Raw genomic sequence first — 27,462 nt, forward strand, 5'->3', positions numbered from 1 at the left:
TTTTAAGAGTAGATATAGCCCTTGTTACAGTATGCTATTGGACTCTGTCGCCTCTGAGAAAAACAAATTCTCACTAAGAAGATGAAATCACAATGCCTGACTAAGTATTTGATCATATTACCATACCACCAAAACCGCTAGCAATGATGGAAACAAATACTCCCAAAAAAATAAATCTAAAACATCTCTGAAATAAGAAGGCATCACTGCAACAGACCAGAAAATGCCATGAATCCCCCAGTATCAGTGAGGATCCCATTGCGGACAACAAAATCCACTCCAGTTTGCTTAGGCTACAAGGAATTCACCATAGGATATCCAATGCGTATCATAATTGTTGGAGATCTGAAGATCAGCTCTAGGTTGAACTTCCAGGAATACCTCCTAAAGCCACATTATAGACCTGAGCTTCTGGCCCTGCCACAGTCAGGAAACCGTCGAATCAAGAATCAGCTGCTGCAGCTGCTGGCTCCAGACCCAACAACTCAAAATGACAAAGAGGTGCCGGCCCGGTGGTGCAAGTGGTTAAGTGTGCGCGCTCCACTGTGGCGGCCCGGGTTCGCCGGTTTGGATCCCTGGCGCGCACCGACGCACCGCTTGGCAAACCATGCTGTGGCGGCGTCCCATATAAAGTGGAAGAAGATGGGCACAGATGTTAGCTCAGGGCCAGTCTTCCTCAGCAAAAAAAGATGAGGATTGCCAGATGTTAGCACAGGGCTGATCTCCTCACAAAAAAAAAAAAAAATGACAAAGAGATGGTATAGTGGGTGCTTTGGTGCACCACCCAGATCCCCCCCTTAGGGACCAAGGCACTCACTCCACCACCTGTTGGCTGTTGACAGCTCACAGCCAAGTCCCCCAGGAATTGCCCTCAGGAAAGAGAACTCCCTACCTGAGGTTATGTCCTCTCCCCAAAGGCACACCAATCCCCTTGCTTGGATTCAAGACTATCTGAAGGGCTGTCCCAGCTCCAGAGCTCCCTGTAAGGTCAGCTGAGGCCTTGGCTGCAACTGCATCAAAGCTCAACTTCTCCCTCTGCCCTACCCTGACTCTTTCTCTCTCACAGATATTATTTCCTAGAGAATTCTGGAAATAAACTTCCTGTACGCAGCTCTCCTCCTCACAGCCTGTTTCCAGGTAGCCCAATCTAAGACAGACAGACAGAATGAAAACTAGAAGACCCGAAGACAGCTAGGTGTATCTCCATCTATATGATCGGATTTCCAGGAGACAAGAACAGAGAACGGAAGGGAGGGAAAATCAAAGAAAAACGTAGAAACAGATTTCCCAGAATTGATGAAAGAAAGAGACTGAGCATATTGAAAGATTCCATCCAGTCTCCAATAAGATAAAAAGAAAAATATGTATACATATTGTATTAGTCAGTGTTCTCCAGAGAAATAGAACCCATAGGATACGTGTATAAAGAGATTTATTTTAAGGAATTGGCTCACATGATTACGGAGGCTGACAAGTCCCAAGATCTGCAAGGTGGGCCAGCAGGCTGGAGACCCAGGAAGAACTGACAGCCGGCAGCTCAAGTCTAAAGATTATACCATGCAGAATTCCCTCTTGCTCTGGGGAGGTCAGTCTTTTGTTCTATTCAGGCTTTCAACTGATTGGATGAAGCCCACTCATGTTATGGAGAGTAATCTGCTTTAATTAAGTCCACTAATTTAAATGTTAATCTCATCCACAAACACCCTCACAGAAACATCCAGAATGATGTTTGACCAAATATCTGGGCACCATGGCCCAGCCAAATTAACACATAAAATTTACTATCACACATACAGGTATACACATACATACGCATCTTTCTTGAGACTTTAAGAAAACCAAAAATAAACACTTCCAGGGTCAAAAATTAAATTATCTACAAAGGAATAAGGCTCAAACTGGCATTACATCTCATCAGCAGTGCTGAATGTTTGGAAGACACTGGAGAAATGTTTTCCAAGTTCTAGGGGAAAATGATTTTCAGCCTAGAATTCTTTACACACACAATATCTTAGGTTGAAGAGTAAAACAAAGATATTTGGGCTATTACTGTCAGTAATAACCAGTACAGAATGTACTCTAGCTATATACAAGTCCTAGGAAAAGACATGGGATACTATAAATACGGGGATCACAGAGCCAGTAAAACAGTTAAATTAAAATCACTGTTAGCTGTTTTAAAAAATCAAAAAGTATCATCTAAACTCTCAGGTGATCTCAATGTGGGAGGCGAGGTTAGAAGGCACTGGAAAAACAGAAGTGAAAGTATGCCAGAATTTTTATCTTTATTGAGAGGATATGATGCTAACCAACAGAACATGGTGAGAAAATGTGTGTTTCAAAGTTTAGGGGTGAAAGAATGACAGTGAAAGGACAAAGGCATATTAAAAAAATGAAGAGGGCTGGCCCTGTGGCTTAGTGGTTAAGTGCGCGAGCTCTGCTGCTGGCGGCCCGGGTTCGGATCCCGGGCGCGCACCGACGCACCGCTTCTCTGGCCAGGCTGAGGCCACGTCCCACATACAGCAACTAGAAGGATGTGCAGCTATGACATACAACTATCTACTGAGGATTTGGGGGGAAAATAAATAAATAAAATTATTTTAAAAAAATGAAGAAAACAGAGCTAGGCTATTAGCATTCCAAGTTCATCAGTGTATTAAAAGAAAAATGCATCAACTTGCTTGAGGGGAAATTTATAAGAAGAGTGCATACATGATTCAACGTCAGGAGGGCAATTTTTGTAAAACACTACAGTAAAAAATTAAATGAGAAGAAATCTTCATCTTAAAGCTCAAAGCTTAAAGTTCAGTTGATGCAAAAAAAAAAAAGTAAAACTTAGTAACCATTATGTATTTTTTCAAATCTTTGCAAACTTGGAATAGAAGAAAACTTCTAAATCTACAATAAAAAAACATTCCCCTTACTCAAAAACAAGAGGATTCTATTAAGTGCTAGTCTATAAAATGAAAGAAACTTTAATATTCTAAAGAAGAAACCAAATGTCAGTATTGCAGATTACTATATAACTGTTTACTTACAAATTCCAACAGCATCTACGGATAAACTGTTATTGGTAATAAGCCAGCAAGAGACTCTCCGCCCCCAGCGCCCCGCCCCCACTGCCGGGCCTGCGCGCACGCACTTGCGCATGCGCGCGTTTGGCGCATGCGCGTGGAGCGGAGAGAGAAAGATGGCGGCGCTGGGCTTCCGCACGCCGTTGTACGGGCACGTGGGTCGTGGCACCTTCGGCGACGTGTACGAGCCCGCGGAGGACACGTTCCTGCTGCTGGACGCGCTCGAGGCGGCGGCGGCCGAGTTCACGGGGTGCGAGGAGGGCGAGGGTCCCTGCGGGAGAGGGCTCGGGAGTGCTCGAGAGGCGGCGGCGGAGGGGCCGAGGAGAGGACTGTCGCCGCCCTCCCCGAGAGGTGGCGGTGTCGGCCCACTTGGCGACGTTTGACACCAGATCGCCGTCACTGACGATTTTCCTGTAGGTGCACGGCCTGAGTGTGCCAGGGATCTGTCTGCTTTTGCCGAGATGTTTTGGTCTCAGGAGCTCCCTGCTGCCTTACCTCGCCAGGATGTATCTTTTTCCTGTCAGCTGTTCATCTGAAGAACACATGCCCCTAAGAGTAGCGATGTTGTAACCCATTCAAAACCAAAATGTTCTGAAAACATTGCTTATTAGTATTAAATTTTTTAGCAAATATTAAAAGCTGCGTGGCATTATTTAATTTACTCAGTACACGAAAGCACTCGAGCAACGGAAGGGCACAAAAAGGAAATGAGGTGGTGAGATACTGGAGTGGGGAAGTATGTTTACACCCACCGAATAGCATCCTCAGCTCCGTAGCAACAGCCATCAGCCACATATGGCTACTAAGCACTTGAAATGTGGCTAGTGCGACAGGGGAACCGAATTTTTCATGTAATTGTAAAAAAATGTAAATACTTAAATGCAACCAACAGCCTAGAGAATTTACCCTAGCAATTACCAATATTAAAATTGACTTGTTGAAGGGCTTGCTATAAATTTTAAATTAACTACATAAAAAATGAACACCTCCATGTAATTTTTTTAATGAATGGAATTTGGGTAATTAGATTTATTTGAAGATCAAGACTTGAAATGGGTTTTCTCAGGATGACGCAAACAGCTGTCAGGCTTCGAAGATTTGTATCGTGTTTATCCCTCTTAAACTTGGTCAGATTTTTCCATGTATAAAGTGTCCCAACTCTTATTGAACTAGTTTTTCATTGTAAACGATGGAACTTTTGGATTTACTGGAAAACAGAATGGAATAATACTGTTTTATAACTTCTCTTGTATTCTCAAGATATCCCAGAAAGATTTACAAGCACAAATTGCATTGCAAAGTATGCTGTAAAAGGAGCTGATTTTGTTATAAAGTCTTAGATATTTTTGGTCTTGGAATTCTAATCATTTATGAGACCATGATAGTTATTTTCAAGTTGAAGCGGCCTGGTAAGATTCAACAGACCTTCTTACAGCGTAATAAAGGCTTGTCAGATGTGTGGACTAGTTCCAAAAGTTAGAAACCCTCGCAGTTTGTTGTCGAGTAGTCGTTTGGGACATTAGGTGCTAGAGAGGCCTATTTCTGTAATGGGGATAATTGGTGCTTTGATGCATATATAAGATTATAGGCAAGGAAGTAAATTTAACTGAAGGACAAAATACAGTAGAATGAAGGATTTATTATATTCAGTAGCATTCTTAAGATTATTATTAATATTCTAAGATCATATATTTGGGTATCTTCCCAATTCAGTGTATAGCTGTACAAATTATGGAATTTCTTTGCTGCTCTAAATCTTTTATCAGTAGAACTTTTTTTTCCCTAGGATATGCTGATAGATTTATGAATTATTTTAAAATGATAAACATCTTTCATAAATAAATATTTTAATAATACTAACCCTATCATTTTAGGAAATACTAAACTAGGAGCTCCTTGTGGGAAGGGCTGATGTCTTTCATATTAATATTTCCAACTCTAAATTAACATTCTGTAGTTTTTATGTAACTTTTTTTTTTTTATAATTTTATTTATTTATTTATTTTTTCCCCCAAAGCTCCAGTAGATAGTTGTATGTCATAGCTGCACATCCTTCTAGTTGTTGTATGTGGGACGTGGCCTCAGCATGGCGGGAGAAGCGGTGCGTCGGTGCGCGCCCGGGATCTGAACCCGGGCCGCCAGCAGCAGAGCGCACGCACGTAACCGCTAAGCCACAGGGTAACATTTTGTAGAAATTCACTGAAAGCCATCTGTTACACTAATATTTTACAGACTTAAATTATGCTCCAAAAATTTTAACGATTTTGACTTATGCAATATTAAATGAGTATAAAGTGGTTGTTAGAAATTAGCTTATTTATAAATTTCTTATATTTCCATATATTTGCAGGTGAAATATACATTAAAAGTAGCATGAGTTATTTTCTGTGATGTGTATTTTAATCCTGCTGTACTAATATTTATTTTATTTTGTTTTTTTAGAGTGGAAATATGCCTTGAAGTAGGGTCAGGGTCCGGAGTGGTATCTGCATTCCTAGCCTCTATGATAGGTCCTCAAGCTTTGTACATGTAAGTGTGAGTATATGGAATTCATCAACATCTTCCACTAAGAGATGCACTGTGGCTATGATTGCTTGAATGAAGTCATTTTTGTAAGTAGATAATATGTGTCTAATAGTGTCTATTTAAGTATAGTAAGGACTCAGATTGCAAATTATGCTTCCCTAAAAATTATAACTGCATGTTCAAAACCACTCTATCATACTACATAATTATAGAAGCAGCATAATAATTTCATCATCTCTAAATTTGACCTTTTTTATAGGTAAATAATTTGATTATCAGAAAAAATTGAAAGTTACTAAAATTTCTTTTTAGGAAATTTGAGAATATAGAAAGTATAAAGAAGAAAAGAAAAATCACCTATAAATTTTACCACACATGGTCCAAGTGTGTTTCCTTCATTTTTTTCCATTTCCTATGTTTTTCATTTAATGTTGTATCATGAGCATTTTCCTTTCAAAACTTCCTTTTAAACTTCATTTTTGGTGGCTGCATAGTATTCCTTCATTGGATTCATAGTTTAATAAATTCCTTGAGATGTGTGTGCATGTATGTGTATTCTTCTACTCTTGGACATTACATCAGTATAACAGTTTCTTTTATCAATATAACAAATATTTGTTCTTTTTTTATTTGCCATTATTAAAGCATTCTAATTTTTTCTAGATCTGTTTTATGTCAAAGGAATGGACATTCCTTGAATTTTTCAGTAACAGATTTGTCTTGTAGACATGGGATATAGTTTTCTTTCTTTTCTGTTTACAGGTGCACTGATATCAACCCTGAGGCAGCAACTTGTACCCTGGAGACAGCACGCTGTAACAACGTCCACATTCAACCAGTAATTACAGATTTGGTGAGCTGTTAATCCTGGTCCAACAATAATTAATTTCCTTTTCAAATAAGTTAAGGTCAAGATGATTTGGGTCAAAGAAACTTGAGTGATTAATTAATTAACTTTTAACCCACTAAACAGTATACCACATAATTTACAAAGTAAATTCTTGACTTATATAATCCATCTTTTCCACAATTCAACGGACTTTTTATTCGCTTGTATAGATCAGGCATCTTTTGGTCAGAAGTGACAGAGAATCCAGTTCAAACTGGCTTACATAAAAAGAGTTGGTGGCTTCAGGCACAGCTGGCTCCAGGAACTCAAATGATGTTACAGGCCTCTTTTTCTTAGCTCTGAACTTCTCTCTAGTGGCTCTGTTCCTAGGCGGTCTTTCCCTTCATGGTAACAAGATGCTTGCATGTCTCTATCTTATTTCTCAGCAACTCCCCCACAGAAAGAAACCCTTTATATTCAATATTCTAGCAGAATCTCCAGAATGAGTATCATTTGTATCTTGGTCATGTGCCTATCTCTCAGTCTCTTACTTTGGTCAAGGGAGATTGGCATGGGTGGACCTTGGATATTGCTAAGTGAAATAAGACAGAGAAAGACAAATACCGTATGATTTCATTCATATTTGGAAAATAAACACATAGATAAGAAGAACAGATTAGTGGTTACCAGAGGAGAAGGGGGTGGGGGGAGGGCAAAAGAGGGAAAGGGGCACATGTATATGGTGATGGGTGAAAACCAGACTATTGGTGGTGAACACAATGCAGTCTATACAGAAACTGAAAAATAATATACACCTGAAATTTACACAATGTTAAAAGCCAGTATGACCTCAATTAAACAAAAAACAAAAGCTGGGGTGGCTCGGCGGGGGGGCGTGTTGGAATGTGTACATGATTGGTTTAGGCCTGAGTCATAGTCCCACCCCAGCAGCTGGGTTGGGATGAGCCCTACCCAAGCCACTTGGATTGAGAATGAGAGGAGGTAGAGCTTCCCCAGTGAAAGTCAAGGAGCTGTAATCAGAAGAATGGGGGAATGGGTCCTGTGCAGGTAAAAACAACAGATGACAACTACAGAACCATAGTTTTAAGTTACTCATCATACATTTTTTAGTTGCAGTTTTTAAAATGTTTTAGATTATGTTAGTAAGACTTGAATAATTTTGAACTTTTTTTAGTTATAAATGTGAAATGCCTTTTTATAAGCAAAAATCGTCATAATATGTACCAGGTAGGCATAAGAAATATAAAATGCTTTCTGTGCTTCTTGACCTGTATTATTCTTTTACTGATAAGTGTATTTAGCTTTTCTCTTTTTTAAACTCACAAATGATTTTGTAGTTTAGAAGGAATTAAGCCAAAGATGTAGAAAATTCTTTACGTATCATTAGAAGTTGTTACTGCTATGAAAAACTAGATTATCAAGAAAAGTAGTCGAGTGATTTACGTGAGAGTGTGGTGATTTTGCTCTTTAAATTTTTTAACTTGTTTCTTTAATGTGTCCATAAGTAGTATTACATGTATGTTTTTGATAGAACAATAAAACTTTGGAAATAGGAGAAATTCAGAATATCTATTTTTTTTTAACCAAAGTAGCAACTGAGATGAGGTACATTTTTGAAAGTCACATAATTAATAAAGCGATAAATCCAGATTTTAAGCCCAGATCTTCTGAATCCAAATCTAGAGGTCTCACAGCCGTTTTAGGACACGTCTGGTGGTAGTCCAAGCCAGAATCAGTTCTTTCAGTGGTTAAAGTTGACCATGATGGTGAGCATTGACTTGTGGCAAAGAAAGAAGCAAGAGGTAGGCCTGAGCGTAGGTATTATGGTCAATTTATAAGCCTCTTCACATTCACTTATATTCCGAACACTGGACATAGATTATCACAACGATCATGTAAAATAAAATCATTGGTTTGGATAACTGAGTTTACCTGTTTACAAAGTAGTACTTTCATTGTATTTGATTTTTGGTTTTAGAAGAAAGTCATTTTCAAATATCTCTTGTGCATTTCCTTACATTCTTAAAACAAACTGAATGTAATTTTGCCATTTGTTGATTCTGGGTCATTAATATGAACCTCAGTTATTATTTTGTGCTATATAAGATAATGACTAAGGCTGATAGTCAGGTGTTTCTGCCTTCACAGTGAGTAGCAGAGCCCGCAGTGATTTTGAGATTTTATTTTCCCTCCTCTTTGTCTACCTTTTCACTTGGCTTTATGTTGTCATGTTTCACTGCAACCTGTTAATAGCACTTCCTCTCTCTTTTCATGTGCGTTGTGCTAGAATACCAAACAATTAATTTAGTTAGACTTGTATTTAAACTAAGTTAAAGGGCTCTGAATAAGTGCTTCTCACATGAATAAAGTGCGTTTTGCCGTATGGATTTAAAACTTCTTGTCAGAAGCCTTTTTTGCTTACGTCTCAGTTCTTGGAAATATTCTAGTGCTCTAGGACTATCCAAAAGCTGAGTATGGATGGGTGAGGGATGCCTGTAACTAGACTTTATATCTCGTCCACAGTGGCATTCTTATTTAATTTTGTTTTCTAACTCCATAATTTTCTATTTTTTTAATATCAATTTTTTCCTTTATTTAAAATCCATTACTGCAATGATTATTAGTATATAGTACCTTAAGGTTATCATAAATAGTTACAAAGCAAATTTTTTTCTAGTTTCCTTACTCAACATTTCTGGAAAATTACATTTTGGACTTTCTTTTTACTTACTTTCTTTACTTTCAAAAACTTAATTTCTTTATGAGATTGAAAACAAAGCTTTTGGTTATTTCAAATATATTTCCTCATTTTCCAATGTTATCACTAGAAGGAACAGCAGATTAATTAGTCATCTTTCCACTTGGAGACAAAGATACATCTGAATTACCCCCCAAAATGGTTGTCTTTTCTCTTTTTAAATGTATAGAGAAAGAAAAGTTACCTCTGTAACATCCCTTCAAAGGTACTATTCATGTGTTCTCTTTGAACTGCATAATTAACAGGCTTATTATGATAATACAAATGAGATTGCTTTTAGCAACCTGGATAAAATGGAATTCTTAGGCAGTGTTTCACAATGTATGTAAATAGCTCAGTGATATGCCCATTACTTAGATGCTACGACTGAGTATTAAATAACTTGGAATCACATGATGTAAAAGCTATTCCCTCTTTAATTCTCTTTCAGCCATTCTGATTACATCTAGAAGAAGGTCTCAGTTTGGTGCCATTCTTTAATACTTTAACCTTTTTAACATTTTTTAACACTTTAACCTTTTTAATACTTTTTAACACTTAAGTGTTAACCTTTTTAACACTTACAAATGGCCCTTTAACAAAGAGAGAGCAGGCCTGGGTCACTCTTAGACTGGTAACAGTAACTAGAATGGTAACACGTTTTCATTTATATTGCATTTATTCTTGTAGTCATTTCTATTTCCAAGAAGTAATACTGATTTTCCATTTACAGTAGTAATGTAAGTCTCCCTTTACAGAAAATTTATTTAACCAAAAAATGTTCATTTAAAGAAAAATATCCAGTAAATAGTGGTAGGTACCTGTGCATATGTGGGAAGCATGGCAAGAATGATAATAAAATGAGTAACCCTCTGGTCACTGCCCTGAGGTACTACAGTTACTCCATCTCAAGAAACAGGCTCAGAATTCATGACTAAGAGTCAGTACAAAGGGATAATTGGAGGAAATGAGAGGTGAGGGGTGAGAACTCAACAGATACTGTGTTCTTCCTTTACTCTGCCTGTGAAGGTACAGGATGACATGATTCTTTAAATACTTATTTAATTCAGTCAGAGGAATACTTTTAATGGCATTTGGCCCTAAATACACTTTCTTTAAAAAGACATTTTTCTTGTTCCGTAGAAAATTGTAGCCAATTTAAAGATTTATAAAATGCCAAACAACTGATGTTTTCAGTATCTCTTCCCACTAGTTTCAGTCCTTTCTTTCTTTGATATCTAATTGTTTCAGCCAATAAATTTATGAGTAATTAAAGAAATAGAAAACATCCTCTGGCGTTTTCTGTCATCTCATAAAATATTTCCCTTGGTTATAGAAAATAAATAGTTAAGTTAGCAGCTATAACTTTAAAGTCGTGTACAAATCTATGTAGAACATAGGAGAGCCTGCCTCCTTATTTTATCTTCTAGAAGTGAACCCAGAGTGGAAACATATGAGCTGTTGAAGAGCAGAGGCTTTCTTGAACATTTTATGTTCATTCTGATAAATAGTTTAATTTCCTTATTTTTAGGTAAACGCACATAATCTCTATCTGAATGAAAATGTAAAAATATTTATCTCATTTCTTTCTACAGTTTTGGCCTCCTAACACATTTTTTTCTAAAAACATGGGAGAGTATTTTTGAAGATTTATTTATTTGTCTATTTATTTATTTAATTCTGAGTCCGCCCTAAAATTCTGACTATTGTTGAACATCTAGGTGAAAGGCTTGCTACCAAGACTGAAGGGAAAAGTTGATCTTCTGGTGTTTAATCCTCCCTATGTAGTGACTCCACCTGAAGAGGTAAGACTTATAACAAAATTTAATTACTAATATTTTCAGCTATTTTCTTTCTAAAATCAAGTAAACTTCACCATATTACATCATTCAGCTGCTGATTAACACAGACTGCTCTGATTTTACTCATAATTGTCAATAACGGGTACTACTGGTAGATATAGGAAAGGAACCTAAAAATAATGGAAATACAAACTGGGAGCCATATCCATCCTTAAAAATCCTGTCCAAATCAAGCCATGGAGTTTAAAATCACGTATGTGTTTGTGTGTATCCTTTATCATGAATGACAAATCTGCAAAACACAATATTTTTAATCAACCTTAAATTCACAGATGAATTCTTTCTGAAGGTCTCAGGTTTCCTCCTTTCACAGGTATTATCAGGAAGTGGGGGGTGGGGAACCACTTCTCATTTCAGGTAGGGAAAAGAAATAATCTTGAAATACATGATTTTAAGAATCTCAATAACGATGAGGTAAATCATATTAACCATTTCTCAATTTAAAGAGAGAACGGTCAGGGCAGACAAAGTTTAATAATGGACTAAGGCTAGTTTTCCTTTGAATTATTGTGCCTATTTTATTCGATGATCTTTCTCTGGCAAGGCTGATCAACACTGCATTTACCTCTACCAGGATGGGAAAGGTCTATATAGCTGCTATTACTACTGATGGCAATTAAGCAACTAAGAAGCTGTTGCTCCACTGACATATGAACTCATATGAGAAGGAAAATCATTGTCATAAGGTGAACAGCAGTTCAGGGAGATGCAACTTAATAAAACTCTTTAGGAAAGCACTATGAGAATAAATATCAAGAGTGATAAAAATGTTTCAGTCTAGGGGGCCAGCCTGGTGGCGCAAGCGGTTAAGTGCACGCTCCCCGCTGCAGCGGCCCCGGGTTCACCTGCCCGGATCCCGGGCGCGCACCGACACACCGCTTGTCAAGCCGTGCTGTGGCGGCGTCCCATATAAAGTGGAGGAAGATGGGCACGGATGTTAGCCCAGGGCCAGTCTTCCTTAGCAAAAAGAGGAGGATTGGCAGATGTTAGCTCAGGGCTGATCTTCCTCACAGAAAAAAATAAATAAATATTTCAGTCTAATAATCTCAGTCCTTGAGATCTAACTTAAGAAAATCATTGAACAATAGAATAAAAATTGAAATTCACAAAAATATGTTTATTACATCTTTATGATGGCAAATAATATGAACCTATGTATGTAACAGAAGAGAAACAGTTAAGTGAATCACAGTCCATCAAGTCTACAAACTACTGGGAAGTCTAGTGAATGGAGAGGAGATTCTGGGAATGTGGGGACACGGATGGGCTTCCTTTCTCCCACATTCCTACTTCTAAGCTATGTGCTTGCTTCTCGTCAGCCATACAGCTGCCAGGGCACAAGATGATTGAGCCTAGGCAATGCCGTGGGCTCTGTCACAGTCCCCACAGAGAGCTAGTGTCATAATTTCCATGAGCCAAGCAATTAGCTGGAGAGCAGGATTCAAGTGCAGCACAACAAAGATTTCCTGGAGCTTAACACGTTTTACAAAGTAAAACATTAGGAAATGAATTAAAAGAGAACGTAGTCTCTGTCAAGACCTGAATCAGTGGTCTGGAAACCAAATGAAAGAAATACTTCAGTGCACAGAGCATGAAGATAAAAAGAAGGAAATCATGAAGGTAACAGAATAGCAACTTAGAGGTTAGATCCAAGAGGCATAATATGCAAATAATAGGAGTTCGCGCATATAAAAAATTGTGGCTATACTTACTAGAATATCCAGAAACATGAGGTCAGGTTGGTTTGTGCCTGTGACCTGTGGAGGATCAGGAGCAGGCACGGCAAGGCCCAGGTAATAGACAGTCAGCAGACCACCAAACACAATTCCTCTCTGAGGATGGAAACCTCCCTTCTGTGGCCTGTAAGAGTGTGGTTGATGCCAGGAGATCTTCCTGGAGAGTCATTTCTAGTGCAAGCAGATAAACCTGGCTGAGCATCCCTGGGGAGGCATCTAAACAGGGTCCAGGGCAGGGGTCCTAGTCTGTACTGGAACAGAATGACAAGAGACAGGTTTGGCAAAGGCTGTCGTCACCGTGCACTCTGTCAACAGACCCCTTTACCTGACAAAACGTCCAGAGGATGGGCTCCACCAAAATAAGGGAGTAAACCAAGGAAGAGGAAGACATGAGCCCCAGAAAAAGAGGTAATTCTAGAACTGCTGGGAAAAGGAAGTCTGCAGGAGGAAAGTCTGACAACAGAGGAACTGATAAACTCCCTAATGTGATTAACTATGGAAAATTGTATTGAGCAACTTATGATAGATATGAGAGTAATTTAAATTAGATACAAAAAATTAAGCAAATGGACACACTGAATGCCTATCAATAGCTAAATAAGATATGATACTTTTCCACCATAAAATATTATGCAGCCGTTAAAAGAGAAAATTGCTATGATATCTGACCACATGAAGAGATTTCCATAAGATATTGAGTGAGAAAAGTAAGACACAGGTAAGAATGTAGAATAGAATCCTATCTCGGTTAATCATGGACAAGAAGAAAAACCTGTGTGGGGGTATGTGGGGGGCGTGTGTAGAAGATTGGGGGGACAGACAAGCAAAACAGTAAAAGGGAGAAGTGCAGTTTTTTTAAAGCAGGTGTATGAACATATTTCTCTTATTTGTAAAATTATGTATGTACACGGTTATAGGTATAAAGAAATTATTTTTAATGGGGAAACATATGCCACGTTAAATGAGTAAAAGCGGAAGACACCATTGTATGTAAATAATTTAGACTAAAATATGGACAAAAACCATTGAAAGAAATAGAAAGAAAACAATTGTGTCAGGGTTAAAGTAGTTTTTGAGTGATTTGTTGAAAATATTCTTTAGGTTTAAAAACAATATACAGTGGTAAGGATCTAAAGATCTTTATTACCATATAAACTCTCATGGGTTTTGTTTCTGCAACATAATTAGATTGTTTTAGGAAAAAATGCTTTAGTGCACCTCTATATAATACATGGGTTCCTGAAAAAGGTCTATGTGATTCATACTGTAACTAATCTAGAAGAGTGCCAGATGCAGTGGGACATTTTGAAACTTTGTTTCTGCAAAGGAGATCTCTTATAATACAAGTTCTCTCTTCTAGTTTCTTCCTAATTGTTCTATATCAAGTATAAGCATTACCCATGTCTCTCAATTAATGTAGGCATTGTATTAATAGTAACAACTATTATTAAGCCCTTAATATGTGCAGGGCACTATTCTCAAACTGGTCTCAAACTTTAAATATACTTCCTCATTTATTCCTAACGGTGGACAAAAACAATTTTTTATCATTTTTATGATTTTACAGATGAAACTATTGTTTTTTTAATTTTACAGATAAGAGGGGAAACTAATTCACAAAGATTACAAACTTACACAATATCACACATGCTATGAAATGGTGGGGCTCAGGTTCAACCTTACTGCCTCCTCCTCAGCAGTAAAGTATAAAATATATACATGTTTGGTGAATGTTACTTGTCAAAAAGATTCAGTTTGTGATTCTCAATGTAACTTGACTTGAGTCAAAACAAAACAATCTTTCCAACTGGTCACAGGTAGGAAGTCACGGAATAGAGGCAGCCTGGGCCGGTGGCAGAAATGGTCGAGAAGTCATGGACAGATTCTTTCCACTGGCTCCAGATCTCCTTTCACCAAGAGGATTATTCTATTTAGTTACCATTAAAGAAAACAATCCAGGTAACACAGACCAGTTTATCTTTCAACCATGTACTTTCCTGAAATTGAACTTAATGTCAAAGACTATCATTTATAAAATAACCTGGAATATTAATGAATATAATCACTGACAACAGTTAATACAGACATAACATTCATGTTGAAAGAGGAGAGAGATTTTTGAGTGGTAGATTTTTTTGGTTTTAAAAAGTATTGTTGGGGCTGGCCCAGTGGCATAGCGGTTAAATGCGGGAGCTCCACTGCGGCCGCCCGGGGTTCGGATCCTGGGCGCGCCCCAACGCACTGCTTGTCAGGCCATGCTGTGGTAGCCTCCCACATAAAGTGGAGAAAGATGGGCACCGATGTTAGCCCAGGGCCAGTCTTCCTCAGCAAAAAGAGGAGGATTGGTGACAAATGTTAGCTCAGGGTTAATCTTCCTCACACATACACACAAAAAAGTATTGTCTTTTTTGGGTGGGGGGAGTTTTTCCCCTAATTCATAAAGTAATGTTCAAATACAAAGTCTGTAATTTCGTCTTCTAACACTTCACCCTCAATATTGTGAATATTCTCTCCACCTTCTAGTCTTCGTGCCCTTGACAATTCTGCTTTATACTCTCTAGTTCATCTGAAGTTTTATCATGAAAGGTATCTCCTGGTATGGATTTTTTATCTTGATTTTTAGATTACTTTATAACTATATTGACCATAATCTTTCTTCTCTTTTCTGTAACCTCAGGTTTGATTTTTATCTTCTACCTTATATGCTCAGCCCCTCAAATCACATCATGATTGCTAGGGGTTTTTGGAGAGTTTTTTTTGGGTAACTCCATTTTCTTACTTCAGTCTTTTTAGTGTTATTTATTTACAAAAAGGGCGGTTTTGCTTTTTTTCAATACTCCTGAAAGAAATAAGCTACTTCACGCCCTACCACTTTGCAGTGTCACTATACAGTTTGCCTATACTCCCACTGACATTTTTCATCAAAAAGGAGGGATATAGGGCAGAGATTGGAGCCGAGTAACTAAAAAATGAATCACTTAATGTCGTAACAAGTATGATTAATGTTTCTGTTAAGTCCAGAGTAGGCTACCACTAGCACAGCAGCCATTCAGTCTGATTAGAATTCTCAGCAACACCTTGAAAATACAAAGTGCTCTCATCTGTTTGAAGTCCAAGTTCACTTTAATAGAAGTTTACAGGGTATACGTTGTTTTCTCAGATGAATAGAATTTGTAAATAATCTGTGTTCATCATCTTATTAAACTGTTAGTGATCATACACACTTCACCAAATGACTTAATTGGATTTTACCTTTTGTTTTAATTTTCATTTTAGAAGAAATTTTGAAAACAATGAAGATAAAAGGTCTACAAGGGACCACTGCACTTTCCAGGCAAGCAGGCCGAGAAATCCTTTCAGTCCTCAAGTTCACCAAGTCCTGATACACAGTGTGTGCTACTTGACGCTGAATGCATTCAGCATATTTTGAAACCAAAGTCATTTCTTGGTTACCAAGTAAAATTGTCAGAAATTAGCTGTATAGAAAAAAGTGAAAGAGTAGGGCATTCCCTTTTACCCAGGAATCAGGCCTACAGAAATATTTGCACAAGTGCAACTAAATACATATATATATATTATATATAATTTGCATTTTACCTATGATATATATTACATATATAAAATATATATATAATATAAAAGTTATATTATATATGAGAGGATGTTCATTTCAGCATTACTTGTAACAGCAAAACAATGAAGTCTACCTAAATGTCCGTCAGTAAAGGGATTACAGTGTATCCATGTTACTGAAGATAAGCGACATATCCAGCCATTAAACATGAGCCAGGTCTGTATACATTGAGCCAGAAGGGGTTCGTGATGTACTATTGAGTGAAAAAGCAAGTTGCAAAATAGAATTAACCATTATGTATATTTTTGAAAAACCTACAGAGAGGATATGTTTGTACGTGTGTATAAGAAATTCTCAGAAGATAAATAACAGGAGGGAGTGGAGGAACTTTCAGTCTTTTGTGGTGGCATTTGCACAATGATAATGTCTTACTTTTATAAATAAAGTTTTTTATTTATTTATTTTTTTTTTTATTGTGGTAACATTGGTTTATAACATTGTATAAATTTCAAGTGTACATCATTATACTTCTATTTCTGCATGGATTACATCATGTTCTCATGTTCACCACCGAAATACTAATTACAACCCATCACCACACACATGTGCCTAATTATCCCTTTCGCCCTCCTCCCTCCCCCCTTCCCCTCTGGTATTACCACCAATCCAATCTCTGTCTCTATGTGTTTGTTTATTGTTGTTATTATCTACTACTTAATGAGTGAGATCATATGGTATTTGACCTTCTTCCTCTGACTTATTTCACTTTGCATAATACCCTCAATGTTCATCCCTGTTGTCACAAATGGCTGGATTTCATCGTTTCTTATGGCTGAGTAGTATTCCATTGTGTATATATACCACATCTTCTTTATCCATTCGTCCCTTGATGGGCACTTAGGTTGCTTCCAAGTCTTGGCTATTGTGAATAACGCTGCAGTGAACACAGGGGTGCATGTATCTTTACGCACTGGTGTTTTCAAGTTCTTTGGATAAATACCCAGCAGTGGAATAGCTGGATCATATGGTAGTTCTATCCTTAATTTTTTGAGGAATCTCCATACTGTTTTCTGTTGTGGCTGCACCAGTTTGCACTAAAGTTTTTTATTTAAACAATTTTTAAATTTACCTTCACTTGCATATATTGCCTCCATTCTGTTTCTATTATTCAGAATGCCTTCTGCCTCCATTCTTCTCTCTGGTCAGATTTTCCCTACCTTTTATCCTCTGTCATATATTTCTACTTTCTTCTTGCACATATATTGCAAACTGCTTTCATTTTTTCTTAGATCAAGGAGAGTTATATATAAATAAACTCACCACTCTTAAGTTAATCACATTTTTTAAAACTCACATGTGTCTTTCGAGAAATGTCGAATTACCTTTATTAAATTTGGGAACTTCCTCTGTAACTTCCACACCATTTAAAATATATTAAGGAATGAGCAAGACCGTGTAGAACCAGAGTGAGCGGAATCTAGAATTGATTTTTAATTTGGTGACGTTCCGAATCACCTGAGGAAGCTTTTTAAGATTATAAATTCCCCAAACTCCACCACAGACCCATGGAATCCTCTATTGACCAGACCTAAAATCTTGTATGTTTAAAAATGTACTTCCCAGTACTCCTTAAGTCAGCCTGCTAAAGTGTAGAACTATTACTTTAAATAGCATTCTCATTTAATCCTTAGAATAATCCACAAAAAGAGTGGAATTATCCTCCTTTGATGTTCCATAAGGTTAAATAAGTTGTTCAAAGAAGCACAGTGGTAAAGGGTTAAGCCAATATGGCAACATTCAGACACAGATCTGACTCCAAAAGCTGTCTTTCCATTTGCTTATGCTGCTTTTAGCAGCAAAAGTGTCAAAATTAGTTATTTACTTGAATCTAATAACTGTAAATAGATTCCCCTTCCCAGAAATAGTGCCATCTGAAATCTTATAATAAATGACCTCTTATATCCCAGGAGGAAAAAAAAAGATAAATAACCTTAGAATTTTATTGTGGGCTTTTAGTCATAGTTTTGGGGAATGGGGTCTTGAGTAGTTTTTCAAATAATGTTCGAAATACTTTTAAATTAGCTTGAGGACTTCTATCAACATAGGAGACTAAAAACATACAAATCCTACATGAAAGACACCTAAAACTTCACATACATAGCTGTTACGGACTGAATTGTGTCCTCCCCAAAGTCATATGTTGAAGCCCTAATCCCAGTACCTCAGAATGTAACTGTATTTGGAGATAGGGCCTTTAAAGAGAGAATTAAGTTCAAATGAGGCCATTAGGTGAGCCCTAATCCAATCTGACGGTGTGCTTATGAGAGAAGGAGAATAGGCCAAACAGAGAGACACCAGGGATGTGTGCACACAGAGGAAAGACCATGTGAGGACAAGTGAGAAGGTGGCCATCTGCAAGCCAAGGAGAGAGGCCTCAAGAGGAACCAAACCTGCTGACACCTTGATCTGGGACTTCTAGGCTCCAGAACTGTGAGAAAATACATTTCTGCTATGTAAGCCCGCAAATCCGTGGTATTTTGTCCTAGTAGCCCTAGCAAACTAATAGCCAAAGACAAGGAAATACCTACGTTCTGGAAACAAGAGAAAGCAGTACTAGTGTGAAAAGTGGGTGCCAACGTCATGGTCAATGAGAACTGTGGCCCTGAGCCTTCAGGAGGAGAGCTGCAAAGCTAGCTCCCTTGGCATTAAAAACAGCTGCTAGGTACCAAAAAAAAAAAAAAAGAGAACCTGTAAAATCACATCATTTGGCCCAAGTGAAGCAGCAAAAAAATTAACTTCGGACCTTGAATGGAAATAAAAATAGTAATGATCTATGAGAAATCAGAGCCCAGGTCTGTGTACATTCTGTTGTGGATTTAATTTTTACTGGCTGTGTGGGGTACCAACATTAACATGAAAAAATTAACATTAAAATGATCTAGACCATTGATCACCAAAAGTTAAGCTACAATCAATGTGAGCTGGAAAAAACAACAGAATTGTATACCTAAGGAATATAAATAGTGGAATTGTTATGTTCAGATAAAATGTTTGAAATGTTTAAAGAATTAACATAATCACAAAGAAAAGTAAACAAGAAGATATTATTTAGAAAGAACAAATTCAAGGCAACTTTTAAAAATGAGAAATAGAAGTCCTGAAATCAAAAACTACAATGGGCAGAGTAAACAAATAACTGAAAGGAGAATTAATGAACTGAAAGAAATTCAACAGAATGCAGCCCAGAGAGACAAAAAGAGAAAATATGAAGGAAAAATAATGAATATGGATGATATAATGAGAAGGTCTAGCAAAACAAGAGTCCCAAAAAGAATGTAAAAGAGGTGATATTTGGAAAGGTAATGGCTGATATTTTTCCAGAGTTGACTTGTTAAAGAAAAGATAAATCCTGGAAACACAAACAGGATAAAGATGACATTGCAAAACACCAAAGGCAAAGAGATTTTAAAAGGCAGGCAGAGGGAAGGTACAAATCACTATTAAGCAGGTGTCATCAAACTGTTTTAGTAAATAAAATATTAGAACACAGCCATGCCTCTTCATTGTTGTATTGCCTGTGGCTGCTTTCACCTACAATGGCAAAGTTGAGTAGCTGCACCAGAGACCACAGAAACCATAGCCCACAAACCACAAAATATTTACTATTTGTCCCTTTAATATGTTTGCCAACCCCTGCTGTCAAGGAGCTATAATTAAAATAACAAGAGACTTCTCAAACAGCAACAATGGAAGTCATTTTTTTTTCTTTTTCTTTTTCTTTTGTGAGGAAGATTTGCCCTGAGCTAACATCTGTTGCCAATCCTCCTCTTTTTTTTTTTTTTTTTTTGCTTGAGGAAGATTAGTCCTGAGCTAACATCTGTGCCAGTCTTCCTCTATTTTATATGTGGGTCGCTGCCACAGCATGGCTGATGAGTGGAGTAGGTCTGCACCTGGGATCCAAACCCACAAACCCAGGCAGCCGAAGCAGAGTGCGCAAACTTAACCACTTGGCCATGGGGCCGGCCCCCTAAGTAGGACATTTTGATTAGGATGAAAGTGTTCTAAACTCTTTTTATTGTTTAGGAGGTAAAGATATTACTTAATTTTAAGTTAAATATATGTGTTGTAGGCTGAATAATAGCCTCCAAAGATATCCATGTTCTAATCCCGGGACCCCTGTGCATGTATGTTATTTTATATGGCAGAAGGGCTTTCACAGATGTGATTAAGTTAAGGATCTTGAGATGGGGAGAGTAGCCTGGATTATCCAGGTGGGCCCTGAGTGTAATCACAAGTGTCTTGTAAGAGAGAGGCAGAGGGAGATTTTAATACAAAAGAGTATTATGACAATGCCGCTGGCTTTGAAGGTGGAGCAAGGGACCATGAGCCAAGGAATGCAAGGAATGAGCTCTGGAAGCTAGAAAAGGCAAGGAAACAGTTCTCCCATGGAGCCTCCCAAGGGAGTGAGATCCTGCTGACACATTGGTTTCCGCCCAGAGAAACCCATTTCAGACTTCTGGCCTCCAGAACTGTAAGAGAATAAACTTCCATCGTTCTGAGTCACTGAGGTTGTGGTAATTTGTTCCAGCAGCCATAGGAAACCAATGGAGTATAGTCAAAGTTCAAGGGTAACTACCTCATAGTAGAAACAGGAGAGGGAAATAACAAATTAGAAAACAAAAAGCCTCAATTAAAAAAGACAAACAGAAAAGGGAGACCATCAAAAGGTGACGTGCTATAATTTAGATGATCTCAGTTCTCCAGGTGAGTACATTAAACTCACTAAATAGAAGACAAATGTTATGATCGAATTTGTTTAAATTTTCAATTATAGAGTGATTATAAGAGACTCATCTGAAGAATAAGTACATTTTAAGATTGGAAATAAAAGGATGGATAAAAATATATTAAACAACTCAACAAACTTAGATAGCTACATTAATATAAACTTGAATGCAACTAGTAAAATGGCCTCATACTATATAAAATAGAAATACAAGTATAAATTGACAAATCTATCATACAGGAAGATGTCAAATCATCTCTCAATTACTTGTACATCAAGGAGCTACAGAAAAAAGATAAAGGTAGAAGATTTGAACAATAGAAATAAGTTTGATTTATAGACTAATATAGAACTCCGGAACCAACACTTAGAGAATACATTAAGCTTACATGGGATGTTTGCAAACATAATTATATATTAGGCCAAAAGCAAGTCCCGATAAAATTCAAGAATAAGTATCATATAGCCCATATTCTCTGACTATAAAGCAATTAGGTTATAAATTACTAAGAAAAAGATAAATTTTAAAACTCTTCATACATTTGCAAAATTTAAAACATGCTTCCGGGGCTGGCCCAGTGGTGTAGTGGTTAAGTTTGAGCACTCTGCTTAAGCAGCCCGGGGGTCGCTGGTTCGGATCCTATGTGCAGACCTACTCGCCTCTCATCAAGCCATGCTGAGGCAGCATCCCATATAGAAGAGCTACAACTCTACAACTATGATACACAACTATGTACTGGGGCTTTGGGGAGAAAAAAGAAAAAGAGGAAAGTTGGCAACAGATGTTAGCACAGGGCCAATCTTCCTCAAAAAAATTAAAAAAAAACATGCTTCTAAATAATTCATATGTCAAAGAAGTAGTAATAATGGGCATTTAAAAAATTACTGAATGAAAGAAAATTTCAATATCAGAACTTAGGAAATGCAATGGAAGTAAAACTTACAAGGAAATTTATTAGCCTTAAATGCTTATAAAAGAAAAGAAGGCTCCGAATTAATATACTAGGTGTCCTATTTGAGATTTAGAATCAATTCAAATAAAGTAGGAAAATGGAGAATATAATAAAGATAAGAGCAAAAATCAATTTTCAAAGAAAGATTCAATAAGATAATATCAAAGGGCAAATATCTGAAAAATGAAGAATTCTGATTATGTGGATAAAGAAAAAGAAAGAAGGCACAAATAAAAAGATAATATTATGAACACTTTGATGCCAGTGAACTTTAAATGGAGATGAAATGGACAACTTCCTAGAGCAGTGGTTCTCAAACCTCAGCATTTACTGCAGTTACTTGAGGGGCCTGTTAAACCCCAAGATTGCTGTTAAAACACCCCTGGAGTTCCTTATTCAGTAGGTCTGGGGTAGGACTTGAGAATTTGCATTCTAACACGTTCCCACGTGTGATAGGTTTAAATAATGGTCCCCAAAGATATCAGGTCCTAATCCTTGGTACCTGTAAATACTACCTATGTGACAAAGGGTGACTATTACTTTATAAGGCCAAAGATGTAATTAAGGATCTTGAGATGGGGAGATTATCCTGGATTATCTGTGTGGGCCCTAAATGCAATCACAAGTATCCTTATAAGAGGAAGGAAGAGGAAGCACTACCACAGAAGAGGAGAAGGTGATATAACCACAGAGGCAGAGACTGGGGTGTTGTAGCCAGGGAAAGCCAGCAGCCACCTTACCTGGAAGAGGTAAGAGGCTCTTTTTCTGGAAGAGGCAAGGGACAAATTCTCTCCTCAAGCCTCTGGAGGAAGCATGGCCATGCTGACACCTTGATTTTGCCCCAGTGAAACTGATTTCAGACTCCTAGGCTCCAGAACAATTAGAGTGTATTTCGATGGTTTGAAGCCACTGCATTTGCGGTAATTTGTTACAGCAGCCACAAGAAATAAATATACCAATGATGCTGATGCTGTTGGTCTTGGAGAAAAAAGCTTATCAAAACTAATATGAAATAATAAACCTGAATGATTGTATGCTTATTATGAAACTCCTCACAAAAAAATTAAAAAGTTCAGGCACAGGTGTTTTTACAGGTAAGTTTTTCAAAATTTTCAAAGAACAGATTATTTCAGTTTTATACAAGTTCTTCCAGAGAATCAAAAAATAGGGCCTGCTCCCTCTATTAGTGGGGGTAAGATAAATGCTGTAACAACCCAAAAATCCCTGTGGCTTAACAAAATAAAAGTTATTGCTTGCACAGGTCACAGTCCAGAGTGGTTGTGAGGAGGAGCTCTATCCATGTAGTTAAGCAGGAACCCAGGGTCCTTCCATCTTGTGGCACAACTGTCTCCGACATTAACTCCCAAAGATAGAGGATGATACGTGGGAGATTTTCATGGGCTGGTTTTATGAATGGCTTCCCTCACTTCCTCTTTTATTACGTTGGCCAGAACTCTGACATATGACCCCAACCTAATTGCCAAGGTCTGCAAATTATTAGTTAAGCTGTCTCAGGGAGGAGAGGAAATAAAAGGGTATTGTAGGGCACGTGCAGCTTTTGCTCTCTGGGAAGAATTCTAATTGTTCTCTGTGATTCAGCTCTGCCTTGTCTATTTTTCCCCTTGGCCACATTTGAGATGGGTGTTATCTTGTACCACCGCTACATACAGCACGTAACATCTAAGTCACCATGGCAAAGGGAAAGAGCCTGGAGGAGGTTTTCATGGGCTAGTCCTGGAATAGCATACATCACTTCTGTCCACATTCTAATGGCTAGAACATCTGGGGGGCTGGGAAATTTTTGCCATCAGCTTCCTGCCCAAGGGTGGTTGTTTTAAGGTATAGTCAAGAGTCACAAGATTTGCGGCTGGCCCGGTGGCGTAATGGTTGAGTTTGCGCACTCTACTTTGGTGGCCCAGGGTTCATGGCTTCAGATCCCAGGCGGAGACCTACACCACTCATCAAGCCATGCTGTGGCGGTGTCCCACATACAAAAAATAGAGGAAGATTGGCACAGATGTTAGCTCAGGGACAATCTTCCTCAAGCAAAAAGAGGAAGATTGGCAACAGATGTTAGCTCAGGACCAGTCTTCCTCACCAAAAAACAAACAACAGTCACAAAGTTTGTTTAGGGGGAGGTAGGCTCTGAGTTTCTTTGACAATAGATTTCCTCAAAAACTTAGTAGTCTTCTGATACATTTGCTGACAGTGCCATATGCCAGTCACTACATCCAATTTATTTCGTCCTAGACATAGTTCTCAAACTCGCTTTATATCTTTACTTCTTCACACCACTACTTCTTCTCAATTAAACGGTGGAATTGGGTGGGAAGATAGGACTCTTAATCTGATCTTAATAGACTGTTATTTTACTATTTGGGATTTAGAAGCTGTCAGATTTTTCAATCATTCAATACTTCGCATTTTTAGACTCTCTCTGACTTTCCATTACTTCTTATAAACTGGTCGGTATTTTTCCTATAATACCTTGCCAAATTCAGTCAATAATAATCAACATACAATACAAACACAGTTTTCCAACCTCTTCCCCTAAAGTTCAGCTGGCCCTTAAATATTGCCGGTCTCAGTTTCACCAGTTGTTTTACCGGTGTGTAACATAGGCCACCATTTTCCAGTTTCTGATATCACTTTCCTCACCTCTCCCCACCCCCAAATGACAACCAAAACCACATATTTTAGTATTTTACCAAAACAGCATTCCATTTCAATGTACAAGTTCCTTATTAGTGAGACACAAGATAAGGTTTTTATTGCTTACTCATTTTAGAGTCTAATATGTTTGTCCAAGGGGTGGAGAGTGCTCTGTTCCATTCAATCATTCAGAGACCCACTGTTCTTCTGTTTTGTACTACCATCACATTCAGCTTTTAAGTCAACACGGTTAGGGGAAAAAAGAACGGTGGATCATGCATGGAGATTTTTATGAGCCAGTCCTGGAAATAGCATAAATCACTGCACATTCCACTGGCCAGATTTCAGTCAGATGTTATCAATATAGCTGAACTGTATGCCCAAGAAGAAGAGACGATTCTTTCCCCAACTAATTGTATGAGGCAAGTATAACCTTAATAACAAAACCAGATAAGGATTGTATAAGAAAGGAAAATTACAGGCCAGTCACATCAACATAGAAGAAAAAAATAATAAAACTTCAACAAACTAAATCTAGCAGTATATATAAAACATGATATGCCATGACCAAGATGAGTTTCTCCCAGGAATGTAAGCATGGTTTAATAGAAAAATCTATAAATTCCATTTATCACTCTAATATGTTAAAGGAAAAAAACCACATTATCATCTCAACAGATGTGGAAAAATATTTGTTAAAATTTAATATACCTAGAAAACTAAGATGAGAAAGAACTTTCTTAACCTGATATGGCCTGTATACAAAAACTATGGCAAATATTTTTAAAGGAGAAACTCTGGAAATATTCCCTTTAAAAATCAGAAACAAGGCAAAGATGCCACCTATCACCACTCCTATTCAACGTTTCCACTGAAAGTTCTAGCCAGCAAAATAAGAAATATAAATGAAAAAGGATAGGAAAAGATGAACAAAATTGAGATTATTAACAGATGATGCGGTCATTTACCAAGAAAACCCAAAATAAGCTACAGACAATAATAAGACAGCTTAGGAAAGAGGTTGCCTATAAGATCAATATTCAAAAATCATTTGTATTTTGATGCTCTATCCCCCCAAAAAAGAAAAATGTACTTTAATAATACCATTTACAACAACAAAAACAATAAGTCACTGTAAAATGAATCTAACATATGCACAAGACTAGCATGCATAAATTTTAAAAATTTGATTAAAAGACATTTTAAAGACCTAAATAAATGGAGATGTACTCCATGTTCAAGAATAGGAATACTCAATATCATAAAGATACTAATTCTTCCTATAAATATAGTACAATTCCAGTCAAAATCCCAATAGTTTTTCATCAAACTTGAACAAATGGCCAAGAACAGCCAATACACTCCAAATGATAAGAGGAGCATGAAGGAGCTTGAACTATCCAGATGTCAAATATTTATTATTAAACAACAGTAATTAAGACAGTTTTGTAGTGGCCCAATAGACAAATTGAAACAGAATAGAAAACCCATGAAGAAATGCACACATATATAGAAACTTAGTATGACAGAGATGTCACTGCAGGTCAAATGGAATATGCTATAACTAGTACTGGTACAAGTGACTATATATCTATAGGGAAAAAATGAAGTTGGATTCCTACCTCACACCATATACAAAAGTCCACTAAAATGGATTAAGGAGTAAATATGAAAGGCTGAACTTTTTAAGTTTTAGAAAAATATAGAATATCTTCATGACATCAGGGCAGAAAAGTATTTCTATAAAATGCTTTTTTAAAAGCACATAACCTAAAGAAAAAGATTGATAAATTCAGCTACATTAAAATTAAAGAGTTCTGTTCACCAAAAGGCACCATAACGAAAATGAAGAGACACTTCACAAAGCAGAAGTTTGCAACATGTATAGAGATTAGTAACCAGAACGAATAAAAGATTTGTACAAATCAGCAAGTAGAAAAACAAATAGAAATCCAATATAAAAATGTTTAAATGACAATAAAGAAAGAAATATAAATGGCTAATAAATATATGGAAATCCCTACCATATTATTAATTAGGAAAATGGAAATCAAGACTAAAATGAGATATCATTTTAGACCCACTACATTGGCAAAAACAAAGAAATCTGACAATCCCAAGCATTGGTGAAGATATGCAGCAATGGGAACTCTTTTACACTGCTGACGAGAGTGTAACCTGGCACAACCTTTCTGGAAAACAATTTGGAATTATCAAGTAAAGTGAAAGATAATTATACTGTATCATCTAGAAATTACACTTCTGGATATGGATACTAGAGTGCCAACAGGCTCAGACAAAAATGTTTTACAGCAACATTATGTATAATAGGAAAAACTGGAAACAACCTCAAATTCATTGACCAAAACATGGATTAATTAATAGTGGAATATATCTTAAAATAAGTGAATTATTCATCAATACGGATAAATTACACAAAATATTCAACAGAAAACTCAAGATGGACCATTTATAAAAAGATTTTTAATAGTATAAAATTCATTTATATATTGCTTAGATACATACGTACATATGGTAGGCAGAATGTCCCCCCCAAAAGATGTCCATGCCCTAATCCCTGGAACCTCTGAATATGTTACATGGCAAAGGGGACTCTACAGATGTAATTACAGTTATGGACCTTAAGATAGGGAGACTGTCCTAGGTTATCTGGGTTGGCCCAATCTAATCACAAGCCCTTAAAAGCGGAGA

General features: G+C 37.3%; 1 protein-coding gene across 1 annotated transcript; it reads left to right on the forward strand.

Annotated features, from left to right (window-relative positions):
- The first annotated feature begins 228 nt into the window (after positions 1–228).
- On the forward strand, positions 229–16,820 carry N6AMT1 (N-6 adenine-specific DNA methyltransferase 1). The gene is made up of 7 exons (XM_058570613.1): positions 229–517; positions 3,051–3,324; positions 5,517–5,603; positions 6,363–6,453; positions 10,909–10,992; positions 14,603–14,744; positions 16,062–16,820. Exons 1-7 carry the CDS (start codon positions 229–231, stop codon positions 16,166–16,168), a joined length of 1,074 nt encoding a protein of 357 aa, XP_058426596.1. The 3' UTR covers positions 16,169–16,820.
- The last annotated feature ends 10,642 nt before the right edge of the window (positions 16,821–27,462 follow it).

The sequence above is a fragment of the Diceros bicornis genome, chromosome 27, assembly GCF_020826845.1.
Source record: "Diceros bicornis minor isolate mBicDic1 chromosome 27, mDicBic1.mat.cur, whole genome shotgun sequence".
Lineage (NCBI taxonomy): Eukaryota > Metazoa > Chordata > Mammalia > Perissodactyla > Rhinocerotidae > Diceros > Diceros bicornis.

Bases quoted from the DNA above. Each gene is read 5' to 3' on its own strand.
- N6AMT1 (XM_058570613.1), top strand. From the start codon at position 229: ATGAATCCCCCAGTATCAGTGAGGATCCCATTGCGGACAACAAAATCC. The intron at 5,604-6,362 runs GTAAGTGTGAGT...TTCTGTTTACAG, and splicing joins GGTCCTCAAGCTTTGTACAT to GTGCACTGATATCAACCCTG. The intron at 14,745-16,061 runs GTAACACAGACC...TTTTCATTTTAG, and splicing joins CATTAAAGAAAACAATCCAG to AAGAAATTTTGAAAACAATG.